Raw genomic sequence first — 14,558 nt, forward strand, 5'->3', positions numbered from 1 at the left:
AAAATACTGTATAAGTCTCTACTCCTCTTCCACCCCCCCACCCGAAGCCCTTCATGTGTCCTTTCATCTAAGTGCCCGTCCCCCCACCCCACCACTATTCGTTGTCCTTGCTATCTTACCCCCACTTTCCCATATCAGCCCAGGGTCTAACCCCCATGGGTCTCTTACCTTGTACCTTTGTGCTCCCTAGATTTTTTTCTGCCAGCCCTGTACCCACAGTCCCACTCCCTCAGCATGCAAGAACTGTCTCCCCCTTCCTTGTACTGGGGTTCCTCTCCCCTGCCATGCCCTCTCCCTACAATCTACTCTAAGCAGGCGCAGATACATCGCCTCCAGCCAAACACCCTCCCAACCCTCCCATCCCCAAGAAAACTCTCCCTTGGTCAAGGCAGGAAACATATCCCAGTCTTCCCCCCTCTTTCTACAGGACCCTTTCCCTCCCTCCACACCACCATGCACTTCTAAGAGGGGTGATTCTTTCTCCGGGACCCCATATTCCCTTGACCTTCTCAAAAAACAGAAACAAGAAGCAAAAACACAACAACGCCTCTCCCCCTGGCAGCCCCTCTTTCTTGAGAAGAGGTGGGATCTTCTCTCCAAGGAATTCTTTCCTCAGGATAGATGTGTTCCAGTTCTCCACGCTGTAACCTGCCTGTCCCAACGGTCCCCCGTTTGCACACACACTCCCTCACCACCCAATTCTCTCGAACCAGAGAACTCCCTTCCCATCCCATTGGGCCCAGGGATGCAGCAACTGCTAGCGAATGAGAACATTGATCTCGGCCACACTGGCCTCCAGCACGTTCTCTGCGGTGGTCTTGCCGTGCTGCTCCTTGAGGTGCCGTCGAATGGCGGGCTTGTGGGCGAAGCGCACGTCGCAGTAGGAGCAGCGATAAGGCCGGGCTCCTGAGTGTAGGTTGAGGTGGTCGTGCAGTGTGGACTTCTGCGTGAAACACTTGCCACAGATGCCGCACGAATGCGACTTGACGCCACGGTGCACGTTCATGTGGCGGTTGAGGTTGCTGCTGTGGTTGAACTGCTTGCCGCAGCGTGGGCACATGAAGATGAAGTGCTGGGCCCGCATGTGGAAGACCAGCTTCTCCACGCCCTGGAACACTTCGGGGCACTTGGTGCACTTGATGTTCTTTAGAGGGTTTCCGCTGGAGAAACTCCCAGGCAGGGGTCCCCGGCTGCCCCCCGCCCCTAGGCTGCCCCCCGCCCCCCGGACAGCCATGGCCGCTGCTGCTGCCTCTACGAGGCCAGAGGTGGCCCCCACGCTGGCCCGGCCTCCGGGGATCAACAGCAGGCCTTCCCCTTCTGCGTCCTCAGACAGGCTGTAGCAGGCCTTCACCACACCCTGCGGAGGGGCCACAGAACTGGGGGGCACGCTGCTCTGGGCCAGCTCCCCGAGATGGCTGCCCACCGAGCTGCCGATGCTCAGACCTCCGCCCAGGCCTCCCAGGCCGCCAGGAGGTTTGAGCCGGTGTGCCACCTCTAGGGCCGACTCCACCTTGACGATGCAGATGTCGGACACGTCCTCATCCTCGTCCTCATCGTCTTCCTCGGCCTTCAGCTCCAAGTCCTCATCCAGAGGGAACTCGAGCTTTACAGGCCGCAGGAGCGGAGGCGGCAAAGGGGGTGGAGGCGGGGGCTTGGGGGCCGGCTTGGGGGTCCTGGCCGGCGGGAGCAAAGACTTGGCAGCACCCACAGTGCTCACGAGGCTGGCCTCGCTGACCCCGTCCTCCTTGAGGCCGATTTTGGGCTCGATGAACTGGCTCAGGGCGTTCCGGCATTTCTCCACCACGTGTTCCATCTGCAGGTAGGAGGCGGCCGTCAGGTAGTTGACGATGTCCCGGACGGCAAACTCCAGGGCGCCGGTGTAGCAGGAGAGCAGCAGGTCGGCCACGATGCGCGCGCTGTGCATCAAGGAGACCTGCAGCTCGGAGCTGGGGTTCAGCAGGAACTGGTCCCGCAGGAACGGGGAGCAGGCGGCCAGGATGACCTTGTGGCCTCGGAACTTGAGGCTGTCGGCCACGATGGTCACGTCGCAGAACCGTTCCTCGGCGCGCAGCTGGTTCATGTTGCGAAGCGTCGCGGCCTCGTGGCCGGGCAGCTGGAAACGCAGGACTTCCACCCCAGAGGCCATGGTGGCAGGGGGTGCGGGTGGGTGGGCTCCCCTAGTTGGGAAGGAAACCGTTCAGAGACAAAAGGGTGGTGGTAAAACCTGCTAAAAAAGATCTGCTGTGCCGAGATCCCCCCATTCTTGCCACACACCCCAGAGTCACAATCAGGCTTCCCAGGCTTAAAACTCGCCCTGTCCTCAGTTTCCCCTGTCCCTTAGGAGGCTCTAGGCCTTGGAGGGAAGAGGGAGGCGTGGTTCTCGGGGGCGGGGCAGCACCAAGCACACCCCCCAACTCCGAGGCCCACCAGGATGGGGTGCACCCCTGCAGGCCCACAACAAGCAAAGGTCGGAGGAGGTAAAGAAAACCCTAGGCCTGAGGCTCTAAGGTTTTTGGGGTGACAGGGGTTAGCCAAGCCTCTCCCACCCCTCCCTCTCCTCCTCCCCCCAACTTCATGCCTCCGCCTCCCCTTGCACGTTTGCACGCGCCTTTCACGTTCTCCACACCCCCGAGCCGCCAGCACGCACCGTGCACGCCCCCCCCTCTTTGCACAAAACTCGTGGCACGCCCCCCACTTGCCTACCCACCCGCCCCCCTGCAGGCCCACGACCCCGAGTGCACGCGCCGCGCCTCGCCTCGCCTCGCCTCTCACCTGGCCCGGTTCCGCGCGCTGGTGTTTTTTTTTTTTTTTTTTTTTTACCCTTTCCCCACCCCCCCGGGGTCGCCGGCGCCCCCACGCACGGGCAGGGCCTGGGCGCGAGCGAGCGCGCAGGCGCGGGGGTGTGTGTGTGCACGAGGCGCGCGCGCGCGGGGCCGGCTCCGCGTGGGCGTCGGGGGGAGGGGCGGGTGCTGGCGTGGTGGAGCTGCAGGCCCCGCGCGCGACGGCGGCGGCGACCAGAACTGCGGGAGGAGGCCGAGGGGAGGGAATTAAAGGCGCAGGCTTCCCCCCGGGCCCGAGCCCCCTTGCTTCTCGCCGGACAAGCTGGCCTCCCTTTCGGCCGCTATATTATTTGTCCGCCAGAGCGGAAATACGTTCTCCCCGCTCCCCCTCCTCTCCCTCGCGCGCGGAGGCGCGAGGCCCCCGCGCGGCGCTTCTGCGCGTGCGCGCTCAGGGCCGCGCGGAGGCCCGCTCGCTCCGACCCCCCCCGCCCCTTCGCGTTCAGACGCGCGCGCACCCGCCGGCTGGCCAGTGCTCGCTGCTGCTTGCTGCCAGCCAGCCTGGCGCAGGCCGACTGTCACCTGCTTGCTCGCAGGGTGCACGGTGCCACTGAAGCCTCCCCGCCTCCCAGCTTTGCAGAGCCCACCTTGCCACTGCCGCGATGACTCCCAGGCTCTTAGGGCTCTGCTCTCAGTCTTGTCAGCTCTGTGGAGGGTGTTCTGCATGCTTCCTCGGGCCTAGGCCTCACTGCCACACTTTGCTAACTCTTCTTGCCGTTTACTCTACTACACAACTCCAACTCACTGGCTCTTAAAATGTGTCTTTGGGCCGGCTCTGGCCCTCCGAGGCCTTCCTCTCCTCATCACTGTCTCCTAACTGCTCTTCAAATCGCACCCATTCTGGCCCTCAGTTCTCATAGTGAATCCCAACTTCTTGGGTTTTTTTGTTTTGTTTTGTTTTGTTTTGTTTTGGGGTTACACCCAGCAGCACTCGGGGGTTATTCCTGGTTCTACACTCAGAAATACCTCCTGGCAGGCTTAGGGGACCATATAGGATGTTGGAGATAAAACCCAGGTCGGATCCGTTTAAAGCAAACACAGTACCCATTGTACTATTGCTATAGCCCCTCTGCCATTTTTGGAACATACTATTAGAGTTTTTCCTGACCCAGGCATAGAAATTATTATTATTATTTTGGTTTTTTGGGGCTACATCCGGCAGCATTCAGGGGTTACTCCTGGCTCTATGCTCAGAAATCGCTCCTGGCAGGCTCCTTGGGGGACCATATGGGATGCCGGGATTCAAACACCATCCTTCTGCATGCAAGGCATGCCCTACCTCCATGCTATCTCTCCGGCCCCCCAATCCCAACTTTTTGCCAAAGGAAAATGCCCTTCACTGCACTTGTCTGTTTTTGTAAAATCACCCGCACACAGTTGTATCTCCAACCCCAGGTGAAGAGTCGAAAGCAGAATCCCTGCATAAAATAATCCAGATTACGATGAAGGTGAGACGCATGTAGACTGACAAATCTTCTACCCCGCATGGAGAGCAAACTTGTCTGCCAGCACTGTCGTTTTTTATTGAGTCCAGAGACCACCCCCAGGTTTGGGAGTAAGAACAAAGTAAGTATAAATAGCTCAGGCTATCCTGATCCTGTCCCACCCAGGTTTACATATAAGATCATCTTTGTTTTGGGTGAAACTAAGTCGTAAACAAACAGACCCGAAGAAACCCAAGAAATGATCTTTCTTTTGGGTAAAATAAGGTATAATATAGCAAGTGTCACCTCTACTTAAACAATTAGCATAGTACTAATTCTTCTAGTAATAAGATACCTCCTTTAAATCTCTCCCTAGGCCTTTGTCCTACGATCCTGCCTGTCCACCAGATGGACAAGGTCAGTGCTGCACCACCCCAAACAAAACTTCTTCTGGGCTCTGCCACCTGTGTCTTGTTCCCAGCTAAGTGCATTACTTGGCATGCCACTCCCCAACACTGCAGCAGTTTCCAGAGCAGGAGCCTGGCTTCCTCTCCACCGTCTTCCTAGAACAGTTTATTCTCAGTTCTCAGAATTCTTTCCCCACCAATCCAAGTTCAGGTGAGGTGTCTATTACCATCAACTGAATTATATTTGTTTTCTTGGTTTTGTTTGTTTGTTTGGTTGGTTTTGGGGCCACACCCGGTGACACTCAGGGATTACTCCTGGCTATGCACTTAGAAATTGCTCCTGGCTTGAGGGACCATATGGGACACCGGGGAATCGAACCACCATCCATCTGTCCTAGGTTAGCACGTTCAAGGCTACTGCTTGCGCCACTGCTCCAGGCCCTGAATTACATTTGTTTATTGCAAGGGACTAGAGCATATCAATTGGGATGAAACTGTTACAGGTAGAAAACAAAACAAAAACAAAAAAAGAAGGGGCCGAAGTAATAGCACAATGTTAGGGCGTTTGCCTTGCACGTAGCTGCCCAGGGCGGACCTGGGTTCTATCCCCAGCATTCCATATGGTCCCGAGCCAGGAGTGATTTCTGAGCGCATAGCCAGGAGTAACTCGTGTGTCACTGGGTGTGAGCCTCCCCCCCCAAAAAAAAAAATCAAACAGAAACCGTTATGGGCTGGAGAGAGTATTGATGGTAAAGTGTTTGCCTTACACGTGTCAAACTCAGGTTTGATACCAGGCACCCCATATGGTCGCCCTGAGTGGGCCAGAAGTAATCCTTAGGCATCACCCATTATGGCTCAAAACCCAAACCAGCACAGCAGTAGGGAATTTGCCTTGCATGCAACCGACCCAGGATGGACCATTGTTCGAATCCAGACATTCCATAACATCCCCTGAGCCTGCCAGAAGCGATTTCTGAGTGCAGAGCCAGGAGTAATCCCTGAGCACCAGAAGCGATTTCTGAGTGCAGAGCCAGGAGTAATCCCTGAGCACCGCTGAGCACCGCTGAGTGTAACCCAAAAAACAAACCAAACCAAAACAAACCCCCAATTCCAACACCATACTCTCCATCAATCTCAGCTTCCCTCTACAATATAAACTTTTTCTTTCTTTGGTTTTTGGGCCACACCCAGTGGTGCTTGGGGCACACTCCTGGTTCTGAATCCAGGAACCACTTTTGGAGGGATTAGGGGATCATATAGGGTGTTGGGGATGAAACTTGGGTCAGCCACTTGCAAGGCAAGAGCCGTACTCACTGTATTATTGTTCTGGTCTCTAATCTTTTTTTTATTACAGGAACAACATTACAGGTTATATTTTGCAAATGAAAATAGTGCAATAGGGCTGGAGAGATAATATAGTAAGTGGAGTGCTTGTCTTGCGCTTGGTAGACCCTTGTTCACAATTTGGCATTGTGCTTTGATCCCGTACAGGCCACCAAAAAAACCCACAAACAAACAAAACCAAAAAAACAATTTGGAGGGGCCAGAGAGATAGCATGGAGGTAAGGCATTTGCCTTTCATGCAGAAGGTCATTGGTTCGAATCCCAGCATCCCGTATGGTCCCTCAAGCCCGCCAGGACTGATTTCTGAGCATAGAGCCAGGAGTAACCCCTGAGCGCTGCCGGGTGTGACCCCAAAGGGGAAAAAAAAATTTGGCGTTGTGTTTGTCCCCTCATCCCTGTCAGGAGTAAGCCCTGAGCACCACCAGGTATGGCCCAAAAACAAAACCAAAAAAACCCCACTTTGTTGGGCCGGAGTGGTGGCGCTAGAGGTAAGGCATCTGCCTTGCAAGGACTATCCTCCCACGTCCCATATGGTCCTCCCAAGCCAGGAGCGCATAGCCAGGAGTAACCTCTGAGTGTGTGGTCCAAAAACAAACAGGTGTGGCCCCAAACCAAAACCAAAGAACAAATAAGTGTGGCCCAAAAACAAAACAAACAAACAAAAAAACACTTTGTTCCTGATAAACTGAATCCTGAACTCAGGATGTCCTTTGGTGGTTTAGTGGGGATTAGTGTTCAGGTTAGGACTCTTGCTTGGCTTTTTTCTTTTTTCTTTTTGGTTTTTGGGTCAAACCTGGAAGTGCTCAAGGGTTACTCCTGGTTCTATGCTCAGAAATTGCTTTGGCAGGCTCGGGGGACCATATGGGATGCCAGGTTTCAAACCACCATCCTTCTGCATGCAAGACAAATGTGCTGCCTCCATGCTATCTCTCCGGCCCCATCTTTTAAATTATTTAAATCTTATATCTCATCTGATTCTCTCTATTGAAAAATGCCATATTTATACTTTTGTCTTCCAGGAGGGCCATATAGTCAAGGAAGAAGGTTGGTTTATGTGTCAGCTACACACTGGATTTAAAATCATAAGGAAAGAAGGTCTGGAGGCTAATAATGTACATTTTTGACGGATGCACAGTTTAAATGAGTCTTTCTTACAGCAAGTGCTGAATCCATGATAACTCTCGTTCCTTTTGAGTAAATAGGAGACAGAAAAATGTTTTACAGCATTAGAAAACTTTATCAAGCTGAAAAAGAACATCAGCTGATAAAGAGTATCACACTGAAGGGCGAAGACAACTTTGTTGTCCTTAACATCAAGAAGAAGCCCTGGAAACTCACTGTCATTCTTTAATTTCAATAACAAAGTTATGACTGATGAAAAGTCATGAAAACAAATAAAAGGAAAAGATCAGAAAGGAAGAGGTCACACAGTCCCCATTTAGTTCATGTAATTGTGTTCAGAACTCTCCAGGACCAATAAGAAAGAACCTATAGGGGCCGGCGAGGTGGCGCTAGAGGTAAGGTGTCTGCCTTGCAAGCGCTAGCCAAGGAAGGACCGCGGTTCGATCCCCCGGTGTCTCATATGGACCCCCCAAGCCAGGGGTGATTTCTGAGTGCTTAGCCAGGAGTAATCCCTGAGAATCAAAACGGTGTGGCCAAAAAACCCTCCCAAAAAATAAAAACAAAAACAACAAAAAAGAAAGAACCTATAGGGAGCAGTGAGATGGGAGAGAGGCAGACACAGGGAGAGGAATGGACAAAGGGCTCAGTAGCCTCTCCAAGAGTGTTTACCAATCCAGAAGCTTCCAGATTGTGATATTTTTCTTTCTGATTTTTTTTTTACTTGGTGGTGATGTGGGGTCACACTCAGTGACACGCAAAACTTACTCCTGGTTCTGCAATCAGGGACCACTCCTGACGAGGCTCAGGGACCACATAGGATGCCAGGGATCAACACAGGGCAGCCACATGCAAGGCAACTCCCAGACTATGACATTTTCAGAAGAACTAAGAAACTCCTTTTATTTCTTTTTCTTCTTTTCTTTTTCCTTTTTGCCACACCTGGTGATGCTCCTGGGTTACTTCCTGGCTTTGTGCTCAGGAATCATTCCTGTCAGACTCAGAGAACCAGGGATTCAACCAGGTTCTGCCGCATGTAAGGCAAACGCTTTCCCCAGTGTGCTATCCCTCCCAGAAACTTGTTTCTTTATCTCATCTTCTTCCTCCCAATTCCTCAAATTTACAGGATGGGCTGATAACTAAGTGGACTGGAGTGCATGCTTTGCATTAGGAACCCCAGGTTTAATCCTCAGCATTCTGTGGTCTCCCTAGTGACTCCAGGCATTGAGTTGGGAGTAGTCCCAAGGACTGATAGGTATAGCTTCAAAACAAAACAAAACCAAAAACACAACTCTAAAAAATTATATATCAATGAAAACAGAGGTGTAAAAAACTGGCAAGATAAGAATATAAGTCTGAGGACTGTAAAGGTAATATAGTAGGTGGAACACGTACCTTGAATGTGGCTGATCTGGTTTTGATAACCAGCATCCCATCTGATCACTGACCACTGCCAGGAATTATTCCTGAGCCAGGAGTAAGCTCTGAGCTGAGTGTTGCTAGGTATGACTCAAAAAACCCAAATTAAAAAAAAAAAAAGAAACAGTCTAAGTTTGTGACATTTTATATGTTCTCTCTCTCTCCTCTCTCTCTCTCTCTCTCTCTCTCTCTCTCTCTCTCTCTCTCTCTCTCTCTCTCTCTCTCTCTCTCTCTCTCTCTCTCTCTCTCTCTCTCTGTTTTTGGGTCACACCCATGTGACACTCAGGGGTTACTTCTGGCTATGAGCTCAGAAATCGCTCCTTGGGGCCGGAGAGATAGCATGGAGATAAGGCGTTTGCCTTACATGCAGAAGGACGGTGTTTGAATCCCGGCATCCCATATACTCCTCCGAGCCTGCCAGAAGTAACCCCTAAGCACTGCCTGGTATGACCCCAAAACCAAAAAAAAAAAATAAAAAAAAAAAAGCGATCCTTGGGGCCAGTCACTAAAAGTAAGGCATCTGCCTTGCAAGCGCTAGCCTAGGACGGACCACAGTTTGATCCCCCAGCATCTCATATGGTCCCCCAAGTCAGGAGTGATTTCTGAGCACATGCCAGGAGTAACCCCTGAGTGTCACTAGGTGTGGCCCCAAAAAACAAAAAACAAACAAAAAAGATAAATTGCTCCTGGCTCGGGATTATATGGGATGCTGGGAGATTGAACCAAGGTTGTCCTAGATCTGCTGCATGCAAGTCAAAAGGCAAATGCCCTATCGTGTGCCATCGCTCCAGCCCCCTGCTCTTTCTTTCTTGCTACTTTTTATTTTTGATTTTTGTGTCACACCTGTCACCCTCCCACTGTACTATAACTCTGTTCCCCCCTTCTTGCTACTTCTACATGAAAATGGCCCTGCTTTCACATTAGCATTTGAGGTCCTTGATGATAAGTAGACTTGAGAGTTATGGACACTTTCAAGTGCCACCCACTGAAACAACTTTATTTTTGTAGGAAACAACTTTTTCCTGTCTGGCAGAAGACATAGGCTGTTTACCCACAGGCCCCATCTAGGCTATCTAAATTCTTATGCAGGGAGTGAGGATATGGCTTGGTGTATATGCCTTGCATGTGTGAAACCCTGAATTCAACCCTTCGTATAACCACCAAGAGCACAGAAAAAAAAAAAATCTTGTTTCTCAATTTTTTTAATATGGTGTGGGGCACACCCGGCAGTGCTCAGGGCTTATTCCTAGATCACTCTTGGCGGGCTTGGGGATCACACAGGGTCCTGGAGATCACACCCAGGTCAGCCAGAGGCAAAGCAAAATGCCCTACCTGTTAAACTATGGCTCCAGCCCTTTGTTTCTCAATTTCTGCCAGCAATAGAGGAGAATCTTTTCTGTTCTTGGCTGGTAGTGCCAGTGCCTTGACATGGTGTTATAAATAAGTAAATTCGGGGCCAGTGAGGTAGCGCTAGAGGTAAGGTGTCTGCCTTGCAAGCGCTAGCCAAGGAAGAACCGAAGTTCGATCCCCTGGCGTCCCATATGGTCCCCCCCAAGCCAGGGGCGATTTCTGAGTGCTTAGCCAGGAGTAACCCCTGAGCATCAAATGGGTGTGCCCCCCTCAAAAAAAAGTAAATTCGGGGCTGGAGAGATAGCATGGAGGTAAGGTGTTTGCCTTGCAATCAGAAGGTTGGTGGTTCGAATCCCAGCATCCCATATGGTTCCCTGAGCCTGCCAGGAGCGATTTCTGAGCATAGAGCCAGGAGTAACCCCTGAGCGCTGCCAGGTGTGACCAAAAAAAAAAGTAAATTCAGGCCAATTAGTACAGTAAGTAGAGCACTTGCCTTGCATGTGGCCAACATGGGTTCAATCACCACCACCTCATATGGTTCCTCAAACCTCACTAGGAGTACTTACTGAGAACAGAGGCAGGAGTAACCCCTGAGCATCACCAGGTATGGGTCCTCTCCCCCCAAAACAAACAAGGTTTATTAAGGCATTTTTGCTTTTAGTTTTGGGCCACACCCAGTTGTGCTGCAATTTTCAGCAGTGCTTTTGGGACCATGTGGTGACAGGGGTCAAACCTGGTCTCTTGCATGAAAAGAATATACTGCAGCCACTAATTTATTTCATTGTCCCCAAAATTTCAGGTTCTTTTTTTTTTTTTTTTTTTTTTGGTTTTTGGGTCACACCCAGCAGTGCTCAGAGATTATTCCTGGCTCCATGCTCAGAAATTGCTCCTGGCAGGCACAGGGGGACCATATGGGACACCGGGATTCAAACCGATGACCTTCTGCATGAAAGGCAAACGCCTTACCTCCATGCTATCTCTCTGGCCCCAAAATTCCAGGTTCTTATGGAAATTAGAAATAGAATCTAGAAACTGGAGAGATAGCTTAGCGGTATATCATTTGCCTTGCATGCGGCCAACCCACGACGGACCTGGTTTGATTCCTGGCATCCATATGGTCCCCCGAGCCTGTCAGGAGTGATTTCTTTCTCTTTCTTTCTTTCTTTCTTTCTTTCTTTCTTTCTTTCTTTCTTTCTTTCTTTCTTTCTTCTTTCTCTTCTTTCTTTCTTTCTTTCTTTCTATTCTTTCTTTCTTCTTTCTTTTTCTTTCTTTCTCTCTTTCTTCTTTCTTCCTTCCTTCCTCCACCTTCCTTCCTTCCTTCCTTCCTTCCTTCCTTCCTTCCTTCCTTCCTTCTTTCTTTCCTTCCTTCCTTCCTTCTTTCTTTCTTCTTTCTTTCTTTCTCTCTCTCTCTCTCTCTCTCTCTCTCTCTTCTCTTTCTTTCTTTCTTTCTTTCTTTCCTTCCTCCTTCCTTCCTTCCTTCCTCCTTCCTTCTTCCTTTCTTCTCTTTCTTCTTTCTTTCTTTCTTTCTTTCTTTTTCTTTCTTCTTTCTTCTTTCTTTTTCTTTCTTTCTTCTTTCTTTCTTTTCTTTCTTCTTTCTTTCTTTTCTTTCTTTTTTCTTTCTTCTTTCTTTTCTTTCTTTTCTTTTCTTTCTTTCTTTTTTTTTTTTTGGTTTTGGGCCACACCCTGTGACGCTCAGGGGTTACTCCTGGCTATGCACTCAGAAGTTGCTCCTGGCTTCTTGGGGGACCATATGGGACGCCGGGGGATCGAACCGCGGTCCGTCCTAGGCTAGCACAGGCAAGGCAGACACCTTACCTCCAGCGCCACCGCCCGGCCCCCTTCTTTTCTTTCTTTCTTTTCTTTCTTCTTTCTTTCTTTCTTTCTTTCTTTCTTTCTTTTTTCTCTTTTCTTTCTTTCTTTCTTTCTTTCTTTTCTTTCTTTCTTTCTTCTTTCTTTCTTTCTTTCTTTCTTTCTTTCCTTCCTTCCTTCCTTCCCCTTCCTTCCTTCCTTTCTTCTTTTTTTTTTTTAATTTTTATTGTGGCCAAAGTGAATTCACAAATCTTTCACAGTAATATTTAAGATACATAGTGACAATGAATACGGGATGAATTTCTGAGCACAGAGCCAGCAGTAACCCCTGAGTGCTGGATGTTACCCAAAAACAAAAACAAAAAAACAAACAAACAAAAAAACAAAAAAAAAGAGAAAGAAATAGAATCTAACTGGGAATGCAAAAACAACTAGGAGACAATAGGTCTAGGTTCTAATATAGATTTGAAGTCAATAAGATTCCAGAGGTTTCATATCCTAGCCTATTAAACATAAAGATTGTCTTGGAAATCTTTACCTATTTGTTCAGTCTGGAAAGGGTGTGTGTGTGTGAGTATGTGTGTGTATGTGTGTGTGTGTGTGTAAATGAGGGAGGCAAGGGATGGGGGCAGGTTAAATAATCTAGAGCAGCATATCTCCTTTGGGGGCCATATGTCCCTTCCTCTAGAATATCCTGCCCCTCTCCAGGATATTCCAAGGAGGCCACATGTGAAACTGCCATAAATGAAAGAACACAACATGAGACTAGGAGACCAACCAGTAGAATGCGGTGTGGGGGCACAGAAGGAAAACAAGGTCAGAAGGGGGCCATGGAAAAAGGTTGAGAAACACTGGTCTAAATAATTCCATCAACAGGAAAGTTAAACATTTCTCTGGGGTATTCAAAGTATTTTGGCTGTGGGTTTTCTTTTGCAATTGTGGTTGGCCAAGACCAGATGACTATATAAATAGTCCTTAAGCAATTAATAGGAAAGGAGGAAGGAAGTCAGGCTGGATTTTATTTTATTTTATTTTATTTTATTTTATTTGGGGAGGGGTCACACCCAGCAGCGTTCAGGGTTTAGTCCTGGCTCTACGCTCAGAAATCACCCCTGGCAGGCGTGGGGGACCATATGAGATGCTGGGATTCAAACCACTGTCCTTCTGCATACAAGGCAAACAACCTACCTCCGTGATATCTCTTTGGATTCCATGGATTTTATCTTGTTTTTTTGTAGGGAAGGGATTTGGACCTGGGTGCTCAGGGGTCACTCCTGATAGTGCCTGAGAGACCATGCAGTACTCGAGGTTGAACAGGATCAGTTGATGCAAGTCAAACACCTTAACTCCTGTACTATCTCTTTGTTCCTAATCTGGATTTATAAATCTGCAGACTGATAAAATTCTTCCTGGTTTTGTTTATTTGTTTGTGTTTGGATCATACCTGGTTGTGCTCAGGAATCACTCCTGGCAGGCTTGGGGGACTGTTTGCATTGAACCTTCTTTTTTTATTTTTTTTTATATAAGGAACATATATTAATGAAGATATTTAGATATAGCTGGCAAATTGAATAATTTTATTTATTTTTTACTTTTTGGACCATAACTGACAGTGTTCAGGATTTACTCCTAGCTCTGTGCTCAGAAATCACTTACTCCTAGCAGGCTCAGGGGGCCATATAGGATGCTGGGAGATCGAACCCAGCTTGGCCTCTTACAATGCAAACGCTATCCCTCTGTGCTATCATTCCAGCCTCAAGTTGAATACTTTTTTTTTTTTTTTTTTTTGGTTTTTGGGCCACACCCGGTAATGCTCAGGGGTTACTCCTGGCTATGCGCTCAGAAGTTGCTCCTGGCTTGGGGGACCATATGGGACACCGGGGGATCGAACCACGGTCGGTCCAAGGCTAACGCAGGCAAGGCAGGCACCTTACCTTTAGCGCCACCGCCCGGCCCCAAGTTGAATACTTTTAATCTAATAAAACATTTTTCCATTAACTTAAGAAAACAAACCAACAGACCATCCTGGCTCTCGCCTCTGGCTTTGTTTTCAGCCTCTAGCAGCTTGTCCAGTCCTTGTCCCTTATGTGCGAATGCAGAGACTCTCAGGGCCTGTGCAGCCCAGCCCAAGACAACTGACGTTCCAGTGCATGGATGAAGAATATTTAGATCATATTGGGCTTTTTAAAAAATGTATATCTTTATTTAAACAGCTTGATTACAAATATGATTGTAGTTGGGTTTCAGTCATGCAAAGAACACCACCCTTCACCAGTGCAACATTCCCACCACCAATGTCCCAGATCTCCCTCCTCCCCACCCCATCCTCGCCTGTACTCTAGACAGGCTTCTACTTCCCTCGTTCACTCACATTGTTATGATAGTTCTCAATGTAGTTATTTCTCTAACAACAGTCATCACTCTTTGTGGTGAGCTTCATGTAGTGAGCTGGACCTTCCAGCCCTCTTCTCTTTTATCTCTGAGAATTACTGCAAAAATGTCTTTTATTTTTCTTAAAACCCATAGATGAGTGAGACTATTCTGTGTTTTTCTCTCTCCTTCTGACTTACTTCACTCAGCATAATAGATTCCATGTACATCCATGTATAGAAAAATTTCATGACTTTATCTCTCCTGATGGCTGCATAATATTCTATTGTATATGTGTACCACAGTTTTTTTTAGCCATTCATCTGTTGAAGAGCATCTTGGTTGTTTCCAGAGTCTGGCTATTGTATATAGTGCTGCAACGAATATAGGTGTGAGGAAGGGATTTTTGTATTGTATTTTTATGTTCCTAGGGTATATCCCTAGGAGTGGTATAGCTGGATCATATGGGAGCTCAATTT

At 48.9% G+C, this 14,558-nt stretch overlaps 1 protein-coding gene across 1 annotated transcript; it reads right to left on the minus strand.

Moving 5' to 3' along the window:
- Window positions 1-423: 423 nt before the first annotated feature.
- Window positions 424-2,158, minus strand: ZBTB12 (zinc finger and BTB domain containing 12). The gene has a single exon (XM_049765136.1). It carries the CDS (start codon window positions 2,144-2,146, stop codon window positions 758-760), a length of 1,389 nt encoding a protein of 462 aa, XP_049621093.1. The 5' UTR covers window positions 2,147-2,158; the 3' UTR covers window positions 424-757.
- Window positions 2,159-14,558: the final 12,400 nt, after the last annotated feature.

This window comes from Suncus etruscus, chromosome 18 (genome assembly GCF_024139225.1).
Source record: "Suncus etruscus isolate mSunEtr1 chromosome 18, mSunEtr1.pri.cur, whole genome shotgun sequence".
Classification (NCBI taxonomy): Eukaryota; Metazoa; Chordata; class Mammalia; order Eulipotyphla; family Soricidae; genus Suncus; species Suncus etruscus.

Excerpts from the sequence above, each read along its gene's own strand:
- ZBTB12 (XM_049765136.1), bottom strand. The coding sequence starts at position 2,146 with ATGGCCTCTGGGGTGGAAGTCCTGCGTTTCCAGCTGCCCGGCCACGAG.